Here is a 12758-nt window from a genome sequence, read left to right as displayed (position 1 = left end):
CCATCCTTCCCACGGGGCTAAGAAGGTCCGGAGGGATAGAGTGGAACCGACCGCAGGCGACAGGTATGGGAGCGGGTCCTCAGGTCCTGTGGGGATTAGGAGGCCCGGGGGTCGGGATGGAACCAACAGCGGGCCACCGTGGGAGCGGGGTGCGTGCCCCGTGGGCCTGAGGCGGTCCGCAGGCTGGAGTGGAGCTGACCGCAGGCGGCGGGCTGGGGCGCGGGATCCCGCGCTGAGCGCCCTCCTGGTGGCCCCGCAGGTGCGGCCCGGAGCCATGGTGATCATGTCGGAGTTCAGCGCGGCCCCGGCGGGCTCGGGCCAGAGCCAGCAGAAGCCACTCCGGGTGGGTTTTTACGACATCGAGCGGACCCTGGGTAAAGGCAATTTCGCAGTGGTGAAGCTGGCGCGGCATCGAGTCACCAAAACGCAGGTGCGTGGGAGCGGCGGGACCCGAGCGCGGCGAGGCCTCCCTCAGGGTGCAAGGCCGATGCTCAAGGAGTGGGCGACCTGACCCCAGGCGGGGGACCTCAGGTTGATTCAGTGCCTGCAGGGTTGATTGCTATAGTGGGCTCACGCTAACAGGTTTTAGTTTGGGTAAAGAAGGAAATTCTTTATAGTATGTTTCTGCATGTTGGGAGACAGCAAAGAAGATAATGACAAAAATAAAAAAAAATCTAGAAGTGCAGTGGTTCATGGATTCAGAGCTAAAGCCCTGTAACGTGAGTCTGCAGATATTTAAGATGCTTATTTAACTTTAATTATTTTACATAATATTAGTGACTACTTTGGTTATTTCCCCCCAATTTTTTCTGACGTTTTAGAGACATAAAGTGTTTGAAAAATTAACTTGCAAAAAAATGAAATGTGACAATTAAGTGGGGTTTTCTTTAAACAAAATATCCTTTTTCTTTTTAAAATCTGTAGGTTGCTATAAAAATAATTGATAAAACACGATTAGATTCAAGCAATTTGGAGAAAATATATCGTGAAGTTCAGCTCATGAAGCTTCTAAATCATCCTCATATCATAAAACTTTACCAGGTAAGAGCAAGGAGTTGCCTCTCTCCATAAATTCTGACAAACTTATTGTATTTTATTTGCAATAATATAAATCTACAATTTCTAACGGTTGCCCCCTTTTTGGGGATTTGTGTCAGAGTTGGGGAGTTACTGGTATATACTAAATAGGCTGGTTTTTATAAAGTCAGATGTGTTTACAATTATTTTCTTGTTTGGGGATCATAATTCAGATTTACTTCATTAAAATTGTACTTAGTTCCCTAAGTTGTTCTGGTTTTAAATGTGTACAGGTCTGTTGTTAACTGTGCTCTCTATGAAAACAAACCAGCACATCTATATATTGCCATAAGCACTTAGTACATCAGGATGAATTCGAGGGAAATTAGAAACTTCCACCTGTGCAGATAATGATTAAACTTTAAAGCCAGCTACTCATACCAGTTTTCATTAACTTATCTTTGCAAAGACAGTAGTGAACATTTTTCTTCCCTATTTAAGCTCTTCCATGAAAAATGGAGAGATGAAAATACTCTGCCATAGTAAGAACAAGGAACTTGTCATCTAATCCACGCTAGGAACATGCCTCACCCTGTCTGTCTGTTGGTTTATTTTGCAACTTTATTTTTGTTCTCATGTTGAAATTAATAAATTATTTTTTCGGGAAATAAGTCCTAATTTAAATAGAACACCCAGGCAGTCTCTTACTTACACCTCCCTAATGATAAATGACCACTTTTGCAAAGACAAAATGAAATCTTCCTATAGAAGAATAAATTCTTTGTAAGCGCTCAATATTTCATCCAATCATGAAATATTCCTCTGGACCCCACATAATTCTGAGGTGATTCTGGGTGTTGTATGTTTGTGCAGTTGGGATGGCTAGGTTTACAGTGTGGTAGGAGAGAGAATTATGATTTGAAATTATTCCCCCCAAAGTCTCTCAACTCAATTAAAATACAGGTAGTAGTATCGGTAGAGCTTGCCAGTTAACTCAGTACCTTTAAGCATAGAACTCAGGCTGTGCACAGTTTTCATGTTTTTTGTCTGTTGTCATTTTTAAGTTGTACACTGAGATAAGAAGTTTTCTCCTTGGCTGCTGATGTCACTGGTTGTGATACGTGCCCAACCCATTTCCTTAGGGGTGGGCTGAACTGGTTTTGTTTTTGCCTTTGCTAAAGGCTGAACCATAAAGTTAGAACCTTCCTTTTCTTCCTGTTCTTCCACTTTGCGCATTGTGTGGAGTTAAGGAAACATATTGCCCTTATGTTGGGTGCTGGAGATCTTTTCTGGAGGGACATTTTCCTGTTGCTGCTGTATGTGATGCTTTAGCTGTCTACAATTTCTAAAGGTTGCCCCCTTTTTGGGGATTTGTGTCAGAGTTAGGGAGTTACTGGTATATGGTAAATAGGCTGTCTACAAGACGTAGAATTCAGTGGTGTGGCCATGCTTTTTATTCCTCTCTAGTTTTCATTCAGCTGGCTAAGCCCCAAAACCCTTTGGAGACACTTCCCTCGTTCCCTTAGGCTTTTTAGTTCACACACACTGACTTAGTGCTTCTCCTTCTCCCTTTCTTTGCTTGGGGAAAGGGTGGGCAATAGTCTGCTCACAGCCAGGACACCACACCCATTCAGGGGTAGGGGAAATTCTAGACAAACTGCTAGAACTCAAAAAGCACTTTTCTTATTAGATTTACAGCTCAGGATATTTGTCTTTGAAGTGTCTGTTCTAAGGAATAATTTTATATTTTGGACCCAGATAAATCTTTTTCATAAGAATATATTGTTTCTCTCCCTACAAAATGTGTAGACATACACACAGAAATGAGTTATGTCTTGAGTCTCTTTTGAAGTCAGATGCTATTCTTGAGCATTGAGTGAACCTTAGGTTGTGGGGTATTGGCAGGTGCTGTTCTGTGCATGGGCAGTGAGCAGTGAGTACAGCCCACCTGGCAGAGAGGCCTCTGGCCGTGCATTCATTTCGTCAGTTCAGCAGTGAGAATGAGGCTTTGGTTTCTGTCATTCAGTCTGCTTGGGCCATTGGCATGAGTAATCTATTGTCTATAAGGCTTCTAGAAGGAAGTCAGCAGAAGTCAGCCTCTTTACATCTGCAATGCCCAGAGTCCTCAAAATGCACGTGAGGGGTCTCAGATGGGCTGATATTTATCAACAGAATTCTAACTTACTTAGGCCTTTTATGAGAACAAGGATGAATCAGGATAGGTAAGGACTCTACCTCTGATCTTTTAAAACTTTCTTTCTGAGTAGGAATCCCCTTTGTATTTTCTTTATTGCAAGAAGCTTCTTTTTTTATTTCCTTTTTAAAATGATGAATATACTTGTCCTGGAAAGGTTAAACTTTCTCCGGGGCTCTAGTGGATTATTGATACCATTGGCATGCTCCTGTCTTGTGTGGTTAAATGTTAGGTCTTTATTTCTTCAGGTTATGGAAACAAAGGACATGCTGTACATCGTCACCGAATTTGCAAAAAATGGAGAAATGTTTGGTGAGCCACACTTGCATTTCATGTCTGTTGAATCAAATGTACTAGTGCATGCGGGTCTGCATGTCCCAGGATTCCACGGCACCCTCCCGCCGTGCCCCAGATGCCGGCAGGTATGGCACTGTGGGACGTGGCTGTGTGGTTGCCCCTCAGATCACTTGACTTCCAACGGGCACCTGAGTGAGCAGGAGGCACGGAAGAAGTTCTGGCAGATTCTGTCGGCCGTGGAATACTGCCACAACCATCACATTGTGCACCGCGACCTCAAGACGGAGAACCTGCTACTGGACGGCAACATGGATATCAAGCTGGCAGGCAAGGAGGCCCCCACCCTGGGGCACTCGCCCAGGAGGCACTGAGGGATGAGGGGGCACCGCTGGCCAGATCTCATGCATTCGGGGCACACACTCTTGCAGCTTCCAGTCTAACTCTATCTGCCTGTTTCTTTGCCTCTCAGACTTTGGATTTGGGAATTTCTACAAGTCAGGAGAGCCTCTCTCTACGTGGTGCGGGAGCCCTCCGTATGCAGCCCCGGAAGTCTTTGAGGGGAAGGAGTACGAAGGCCCCCAGCTGGACATCTGGGTAGGAGCCATGTGCGCGCAGACCCTGTGCTAAGGCTGTGGTGGCTGTGGGTGCTGGTGCTGATGCGTAGCCTGTGGTCCTCAACAGAGCCTCGGCGTGGTGCTGTATGTCCTTGTCTGCGGTTCTCTCCCTTTTGACGGGCCCAACCTGCCGACGCTGCGACAGCGGGTGCTGGAGGGCCGGTTCCGCATACCCTTCTTCATGTCTCAGGGTAGGTGGACATGCTCTCCTTTCGGGTAGGCTCTAGTGCCCGCCAGCTACAGGAACTGGGGGCAGGGCAGAGGCTGGGCCTCTGTGATGCCTGTGAGGCTGTCTTCTGAGGCCACTGGGGGGCTGGGAGACAGGCCCAGGTTACTGTAAGCCAGGGAAACCCGACCCATGGATGCTTTCAGTGCCCTACTTCTAGGGTGGCCAGGTGCCCTCCCTCTGCAGGTTGGTGTCTCATCTCTGTGGTCCCTGCCCAACACCAGTACCCAGGCCGCTGGCCTCATCCCTGAGTCTGATACCCTGGCCGCTGCTCACAGCATCTTTCTGTTTCATAAAGATGTTTGACCATGGCCCACTCGTGTGTGACGCTGCGGAACGGGAGAGACTAAGGGTTCTCTGTGTGGGGGACATTTAGAAAACCAAAGCATGTCCCCCAGGAGCCCGAACCCTGGTGGACAGCTCTCCTGGGTGGCAGGTCCCAGCTGAAGGCACAGGTGTTCTTTAGGGGAGGTCCCTGTGCACTTGCCCGCGTGGGGTGGTGGGTGGAATGTACAGTCCCGGTCCCCCGCTCAGTCTCCCGGCCCCTCTGCAGACTGTGAGAACCTGATCCGCCGCATGCTGGTGGTGGACCCTGCCAAGCGCATCTCCATCGCACAGATCCGGCAGCACCGGTGGATGCGGGCCGACCCTGTCCTGCTGGGGCAGGCCTACCCCACCCTCTCTGCACACAGCTACAACTCCAACCTGGGCGACTATGATGAGCAGGTGCTGGGCATCATGCAGAGCCTGGGTATTGACAGGCAGAGGACCGTGGAGGTGAGCCTTGCCCTGCCCTGCACATATTGGCAGCCTCGCACATGGTCAGGGAACAGGGTGGCTCTCGAGAAAAGCAAGTGCTCATCAGCTGAGTTCACATGGGAGCGCAGGCTATTTAAGGGCCAACATGTCCACTCCTCCAAAGGATATTCTTGGCCACCCAAGAATAACCTGGGGATGGTCTCACAGGGAGAGGGCCATGCTGGGCTGCCCTCACACTGACCCCTGCTTCTCTCTGCCCAGTCATTGCAGAACAGCAGCTACAACCACTTTGCCGCCATCTATTACCTCCTTCTGGAGCGGGTCAGGGAGTACCGCAGTGCCCAGTGCGCCCGCCCTGGGCCAGCCCGGCATCCCAGGCCCCGGAGCTCAGACCTCAGCAGTTTTGAGGTGAGGGGGAGGAATCTCTTCCTAGAGCCTATTTCCATCCCCAAGCCTTGGGTTGTGTCCTGGAAGTTGTGACTCCCTGGCTTAGACATGCCTGAGAGCAAGGAGCAGACTGAGCCCCTGGCCCGTGGGGCACCCTTCCCCCTGTTAGGCAGCAACTTCCCTGTGTGGATGGTGGGGGACCCAGTGGGCAAGGAAGTGCAGGGGCCGGGCCCCACCCAGCGGCCACTTGTTCCTGCCCATCCCTGGTACTAGCATCTCACACCTCCTCCTGTCAGCTAGGTGCAGGTACATGGCCTGGAGGGGTGGCTACAGGGGCCGGAGCCCAGCCTGGCCAGCATCTGTCAGCACTGTTCCCAAAGCCAGCATGGTTTTTGTCTCCTGACATGGGCAGTCATCACCGGAACTGCTCCCCTGACTATGTCCTTCCTGTCTGCCGCCCTTAGGTGCCTCAGGAAGGCTTTCCCTCTGACACTTTTCGGTCCACCCTGCTGTGCCCGCAGCCCCAGGCCTTGGCGCAGTCTGTGCTGCAGGCTGAGATGGACTGCGAGCTCCACAGCTCACTCCAGGTGTGTAGGTGCCTACACAGGCTCAGGGAGGGCCTGCCTCGTTCCTGGTCGGGAGGCTCAGGGCGGGCCCACCACATCCCTGGTGGTGGTCTTCCTGGCGGTGGTGCCCCTGGCGCCTGGCTCACAGAGCCCCAGGAAGTCACTGGTTTGTCTCCCTCCGGTGCAGCCCTTGTTCTTCCCGGTGGATGCCAACTGCAACGGAGTATTCCGGCACCGCCCCGTCTCCCCCAGCAGTCTGCTGGACACAGCCATCAGCGAGGAGGCCAGGCAGGGGCAGGGCCTGGAGGAGGAGCAGGAGGCCCAGCAGCCCCTGCCCAGCAGCACAGGCCGAAGGCACACCCTGGCTGAGGTCTCTGCCCACTTCTCCCCACTCACGCCTCCGTGTAAGTGCTGCAAGGGCCCAGGAGGATGCCTGCTGGATAGGCATGTGACTTAAGGCTGCGGTGGGCTAATTAGACTGGGTGTTTATTGCCTGGCAGCCTCCTCTGGTTGGAGTTGTTGGGATTTGTCCTTGTTTTAATCCCTGAGACCAAGGATTGCTCTTAAACCCTGCCCTGTGTGTAGTCATTTTGATCTAGGAGACAGTGTGGGGTTTGGCCTACAGCAGACTCCACCTGGGCTGCCCCCAGATCCTTGGCCCCAGGCCACTCTGCATCTGGGGCCTGAGGTTCCCTGTAGTTGCCCCCCAGGGAGCTTTGCAACTTTCCTTTGGTGCTCTCTGGGCTTGAGGGGCCTCGAGCTGTCAGTAGACACCCATTTCCCACCATGGTTGAGGGCAAGGACAGGGAGGCCAGGGCAACTGGATGTTGGAGGCTCTGGAGGCACCGTGGCCAGTCCCTCTGCACCCAGCAGTCAAGAGTGCCATACTGTTCTGCAGGTATCATCGTCTCCCCCTCCGCTGCAGTGAGTCCTGCAGAGGGAACCAGCTCTGACAGCTGTCTGCCCTTCTCTGCAAGCGAGGGACCTACAGGACTTGGCAGTGGCCTGGCCATGCAGGGGCTGCTGGGTACCTGTTCCCCAGTCAGACTAGCTTCACCATTCCTGGGCTCGCAATCTGCCACCCCAGTGCTGCAGGCTCAGGGGGGCCTGGGAGGAGCCGTCCTGCTCCCCGTCAGTTTCCAGGAGGGACGGAGGGCATCAGACACCTCACTGACACAAGGTGAGCCATGCTCCTTCCTCCACATCCACTTCCACCCTCCCCAGGGGACACATACCTAGTAGCACATGACTTTGTCCTTGGTGGCGAATGGCACCCCCTATTCTCTTCTGGGCCTGGATGGACCAGGAAGTCCTACCCCAGCTCTGGGTGTCCTGGTATGTGGGGATGGATCCAAACAGAGACTGAGCAAACAGCCCCCATTGGCTGGTTCTAAAGTCCTGGAGATGTGTTTGTGCTGAGCAGCACCCCTGCCTTAGAGGAAGGATGGGATCAGGGAAGGCTCCCTGGGTTTGGGCGCCAGACTTCTCCCACCACATGTGCATCACTCATCTTTTCTTTGCCTCCCACAAAAGCTTGGAAACCCCCGCAAGCTAAGGGCTGTGGGTCTAGAGCTAGGAGGTAGGAGGCCACTGACCATCCTCTTTGACTGTCCACAGGGCTGAAGGCCTTCCGGCAGCAGCTGAGGAAGACCACACGGACCAAAGGGTTTCTGGGGCTGAACAAAATCAAGGGGCTAGCTCGCCAGGTGTGTCAGCCCCCCTCTAGTCGGGCTTCTAGGGGCGGCCTGAGCCCCTTCCATGCCCCCGCACAGAGCCCAGGCCCACACAGCAGTGCCAGCAGCCGAGAGAGCCGGAGCCTGCTAGAAGAGGTGCTGCAGCAGCAGAGGTATGGCCCGGGCCTGCCGTGGTGTTCCTGGGGTATGCACACGTTGGGATGTCCCCTGAAATCTCTTAAGTGTCCCTGCCTCCTCTATGTAACCCGAGGGCACGTCCCCACCCGCTAGTCTAGAGTGACGTGGAGGTACAGCAGCTGGCTTGCCATGGAAGCCTAGTTGGTGCAGGGCAGTGGGGTGGTGAGTGCAGGGTGGCAGGGGGCTGTGTGCTGTTTGCTTGGCATCTGAGTTACCAAGAAGCCAGGTGGAGCAGGAGAGGTCAGGTGTTATCAGGGATGAGTCAGGCACCTGTGGGCTCTCCCTCAGCTGGCAGTTCCCCAGGGCGGGCAGGCCCTGAGACTTGGGTACCCTGGAAATCCGATAGCATCCAGGAGGCCAGAACCACAGAGCCAGCGAGTGACTGTCCTGCGCTTTGTCCTCACAGGCTGCTCCAGTTACAGCACCACTCACCCAGCTGCCAGCAGAGCCCCCAGCCAGCCCTGGCCCCCTATGTGCTCACCCCCTGCAATGACTCCGGGGCCACCCCGCTCCCCAGAGCCCTCCTTGTATCAGGGCTCCCGCTGCTGCCATGCCCTCTCCTCCAGGCTGGTGTCTCCCCTGTGTCCTCGGCGGCTCGGCTCCTGGATGCCCACCTGCACATTGGCACCGGCCCTGCAACCCTGCCCTCTTTGTCCCCGCCGCGGCTGGCCATGCTGGCCCCAAGCTGTGACCCTCCCGGGCTGCCACAGGGGGACTGTGAGATGGAGGACCTGACCTCGTGTGCACTGGGGACGTTCGTCCTGGTGCAGTGAGGCCCCGGGCCCCATCCTTGCGGCCACGGACTCTTCCAAGCAATAACTTAAGCGTATGCGAAGATGTTTTTGGACTTAAAGCCAAGAACTTTCTAGAAGTGAAACAAGCAATACGTTAGGTGTTTTGGCTTTTTAGTTTATTTTTGTTTTATTTTTTCTTGCACTGAGTGACCTCAACTATGAATAGGGACTGGAAACTTTCTAAAGAAAAATAATAATCGAAGGGCGTGTCATGTGGGCGGGTGGTAGGGAGGGCAGGGAAATGGAGGGAAGGTGTCTGGCCGGCCAGGGTGGAGGGGACTTTAGTTCCCTCCATGGCTTTGTCACAGTTGAGACAGTGACCTCAGACATCCATGGCAGTAAGTGGACGAGTCTGCGTGTATGTGCACGTGTTGATTACTATCCATTTTTTAAGTTAACAGTTCTCTACTTCCCAAAACATTTATGCTTTAACAAAAACTGTGAACTTTCTGCTTTAGGTATCAGTTTTAAAACAGCTCTAAAGGGTCAGCCCAGGCAAAGATAACCTACAGACTCCTAGAACTGGCTCCCCTGAAACCAGAGCCTGGAGGATGGTTTTTCCTATTTTAGCTGAGAAGGTTTATCACCTCCTCAAGAGTCAGTTTTCCAGGATTCTTCAGAGGAACCCCAGGAAGAACCTAAAAGGGGCTAAGGGTGACTTTGAGCTGGTGGGGGCTCTCTCTGAGGGCCACTCAGCCCAGAGCATCCCCGGACACCTTCCAAAAGTTTCTTCCTGCTGCACATCTTATTTCCGCTGCTAATTAAGTGTTTGTGCATTTCATGATCAGGGTCCAGCAAGAACACCTGACTTGGGTGAAATTGTGCAATATCAGGAGGCTGACTGTAGGGCAAGATGGGTGGGAGATGGGCTCGCTGGGCAGGGCTGCTCCTGCCACTGGCAGAATCCTCCTGGTAGAACAGCCCGAGTCCCAGGCCTGGGCTCCTGTTGGGCTTTAATTCAAGGAAGATGAAATGAGAGGTTTAGGTCAGTGTTTTTATAGCTTTGTTTCTTTTTTAAGCAAATACTGTATATGTATATAAACAGGAGACGAATACACACTACTTATTTTTTATATTTTGTACTACACCTTTGTGTTCCTGGTTTAAGCTTCTCTCTTCGGTCATGTCACCGAAGCATCCCTTCTGTACCAGGTAGGTGCATGTAGAGGAGAGGGCCACAGGGCCTTCCCTTCTGCAGTAGGGTAGAGGTGGCAGGAAGGGTGGCCCTCGCCTGTCAGGTCAGGCTCACCCCTGGTGGTCAGACTCAGTGGTGGCTCCATCAGCCAGAAGCAAAGGAAACTGCCGCTCCCCACCTGCCCTGTGTCCAGTCCCCACCCTGCTACCCAGCCCAGGTGCCTTTAGCTAACTTCAGCGTCTTACAACCTGCAGTATTCAACAGAGGTCATGAAGAAAGGGGGAAAGGTGGGTATTTTAAGAAGCCAAAGATTGACCAGTTCTCTGAGGGCAGGAGGCCAGGCCAGCACAGAGGTTGCGTCTGTTCCCGTGCTGCCAGTGCCCGGCCAGGCAGACCGCAACTGCCCCTGCACCGTCTGCAAGCTTGCTGCTCCCCTTCCTGCTGCTGCTGCTGCTGCTGCTCTGTGGCTGTTTCAGAGATGGGCAAAGGGCTCTCTGGGGAGACCTGGTGCCTTGCTGCAGAGAAAACACCAAAGTCTCCTGCTCACGCGTCAGGAAGTTTTGTACCGGGAGGGAGAATCCAGACCATCTTGGGGCAGCTGGGCCCTTTGCCTTCACTTTTACAGAGGTAGCACAACTGATTGCAACACAAACCCTCTCCCCTTTTTGAAATGATTTCTGTTCTAATGCCATAGATCAAAGGCCTCAGAAACCATGTGTGTTTCCTCTCTGAAGCAATGACAAGCACTTTACTTTCACGGTGGTTTTTGTTTTTTCTTATTGCTGTGGAACCTCTTCTGGAGGACCATAAAGTTGTATTTTTGTTTCTTGTTTTGTTTTAAGAGTGTGATGTGTGTTTTGTAGATTTCTTGACTGTGCTGTTCTACAGACTGCAACACAATAGCCTATTTAAAGACACTACGTGATCTGATTGAGGTGTACATAGTTTGTTTTTGTTTTTTTTACCATAACTGAATTATTTTATTTCTTATGTTAACATGAGAAATGTATGCCAAATGATTAGTTGACGTATGTTTTTTAATTTAATATTTAAATAAAATATCTGGGGGGAAATCATTGACTTTTCCCCTTCCTTGGCTCACGTCTCTGGGAGCTCTTTCCTTCTGAGCTGTGTCATAAAGAGGCCACATCCTCCAGGTCTGAAAGTTTAGATCTTAAAGAAGAGGCATGGTGTCAACTCTAACGTTCCGCCTCCCCCCAGAGAGCTACTGGCATCCCAGCTGCAGTTGGACCCCTCCCCCAGCACAGAAGCTGGGGGCCTGGGGCCTGCTTGCTCTTCAGGCCTCCTTCCCAGCAGCCGACACCTGGGTCTGTCTGCAGCTGGTTCTTCCCTCCCGGGGCTCCTGGCCCCATTTGTTCTTACCCTTCACCCACGGCCTTCTCTGAATCTGGTGATAAATCAAGCATTTGGTGGGATCTTACAGCCAGATCATGTCCCAGCCTCTGAGCCTGCACCACCTTCCACCAATAGGGCAGGTATCACTGCTTGCAAGAACAAAGGGTTCTGTTCATTTTGGGACCTGGCAAATATTTTTGGTTTAAAAAAAAGGTTCTGCTGGGCATGGTGGCTCATGCCTGTAATCCCAGCACTTTGAGAGGTGGAGATGAGAAGATTGCCTGAGCCCAGAGGTTTGAGACTGGCCTGAATAAGTTAGTGGGACCTCCTCTCTACAATAAATAATAATAATAATAATAAAAAGCAGCCAGTTGTGCTACCGTTTTACATACCTGTAGTTCCAGCTACTCAGAAGGCTGTGGTGGAAGGATGACCTGAGTCCAGCAGATCGAGGCCATGGTATCAGTGATTGTGCCCCTGCACTCCAGCCTTGGCAACAGAATGACCTCCAACTCAAAAAAAAAAAAAAAAAAAAGCTCTTCACACCCGTTAAGGTGGTCATTGTTAAACCAGAACCCTTGTGCCCTGTTGGCGGAAATGTCAGATGGCACAGTCTTTGTGGGGAACAGGCAGAATTACCACATGCTCCAGCAATTCCTCCTGATTGCATATGCCCCAAAGAATGGAAAGCAGGGTCTGGAAGAGATATTTGTACCCTGTGTTCACAGTAGCATTGTTCACCATAGCTAGAATTAGGAAGCGGCCCAAGTAGCCATCCTGGATGAATAGATAAGGAAAATGTGGTCTACCATACAATAAAATATTGTTCAGCTTTCCAGGGAAGGAAATCCTGACACATGCTACAGCATGGATGAACTTTGAGGACATTATGCTGGGTGGAACAAGCCAGTCACTGAAGGACAAATACTTTATGATTCCACTCACATGAGGTCTCTGGAGGCATCAAATCCTTAGAGACGCAGTGGGGGGAGATGTGGGTGCTGGGGAGGTGCATGGGGAGTCAGTATTTAATGGGGACAGAGTTTCAGTTTGGGAAGATGGAACGTTCTAAAGATGGGTGGTGGTGATGAATCTGTAACTGTGAATATGCTAAGTGCCGTTGAACTGCACACCTAAGAACAGTTAAAATGTTGAGTTTATGTTATGTGCATTTTACCATAATAAAAAAGAGAGAAACCAAAGTATTTTCAAGGAGGAAGATGGTCAGGGAGTGGAGAGCAGCTTCTGTGGGAGAGTAGGCAGGAACCATGGCAGCAGGACAGGAAGGCCACTATGAATGACAAGGTCTGCTGGGCATGCCGTGATGACTCGATATGTGGCCAGGGTCAGCCCTGCTGTCATGTGGGGGGGACTGCTAGCATGGAGAGGCCTGGCCCTCAGGATGCCTGGCTGCGACCTTCTGCATGGAAGGTTCCTTGTTTCCCAAGGACTCTTAGCAGTTTTCACTCCTTGGAGAACAGAACCCTGACATCTAGGGTTGCTGGCCCTGGTGACACCGACTTGGTGAGCATGAAGCCATTC

The 12758-nt window shown here is 51.8% G+C and overlaps 1 protein-coding gene across 1 annotated transcript in view; it reads left to right on the top strand.

Annotated features, from left to right (window-relative positions):
• SIK1 (salt inducible kinase 1) overlaps positions 1-8704 on the top strand; it is a 9491-nt gene extending 787 nt beyond the window's left edge. The window contains exons 2-14 of the mRNA XM_008070977.1: positions 260-430; positions 925-1041; positions 3460-3523; positions 3674-3835; positions 3978-4102; positions 4190-4313; positions 4902-5125; positions 5369-5515; positions 5959-6081; positions 6248-6464; positions 6959-7240; positions 7678-7906; positions 8338-8704. Coding sequence (XP_008069168.1) covers positions 275-430; positions 925-1041; positions 3460-3523; positions 3674-3835; positions 3978-4102; positions 4190-4313; positions 4902-5125; positions 5369-5515; positions 5959-6081; positions 6248-6464; positions 6959-7240; positions 7678-7906; positions 8338-8704 — 2337 coding nt within the window. The 5' untranslated portion in view covers positions 260-274. The remainder of the gene's footprint in view (positions 1-259; positions 431-924; positions 1042-3459; positions 3524-3673; positions 3836-3977; positions 4103-4189; positions 4314-4901; positions 5126-5368; positions 5516-5958; positions 6082-6247; positions 6465-6958; positions 7241-7677; positions 7907-8337) is intronic.
• The last annotated feature ends 4054 nt before the right edge of the window (positions 8705-12758 follow it).

The sequence above is a fragment of the Carlito syrichta genome, unplaced genomic scaffold (assembly GCF_000164805.1).
Source record: "Carlito syrichta isolate Samal-C Ts95f unplaced genomic scaffold, Tarsius_syrichta-2.0.1 Scaffold314085, whole genome shotgun sequence".
Taxonomy (NCBI): domain Eukaryota; kingdom Metazoa; phylum Chordata; class Mammalia; order Primates; family Tarsiidae; genus Carlito; species Carlito syrichta.
The sequence above is the reverse complement of the archived record's forward strand: the minus strand, read 5'-3'. Positions and strand labels throughout refer to the sequence as shown.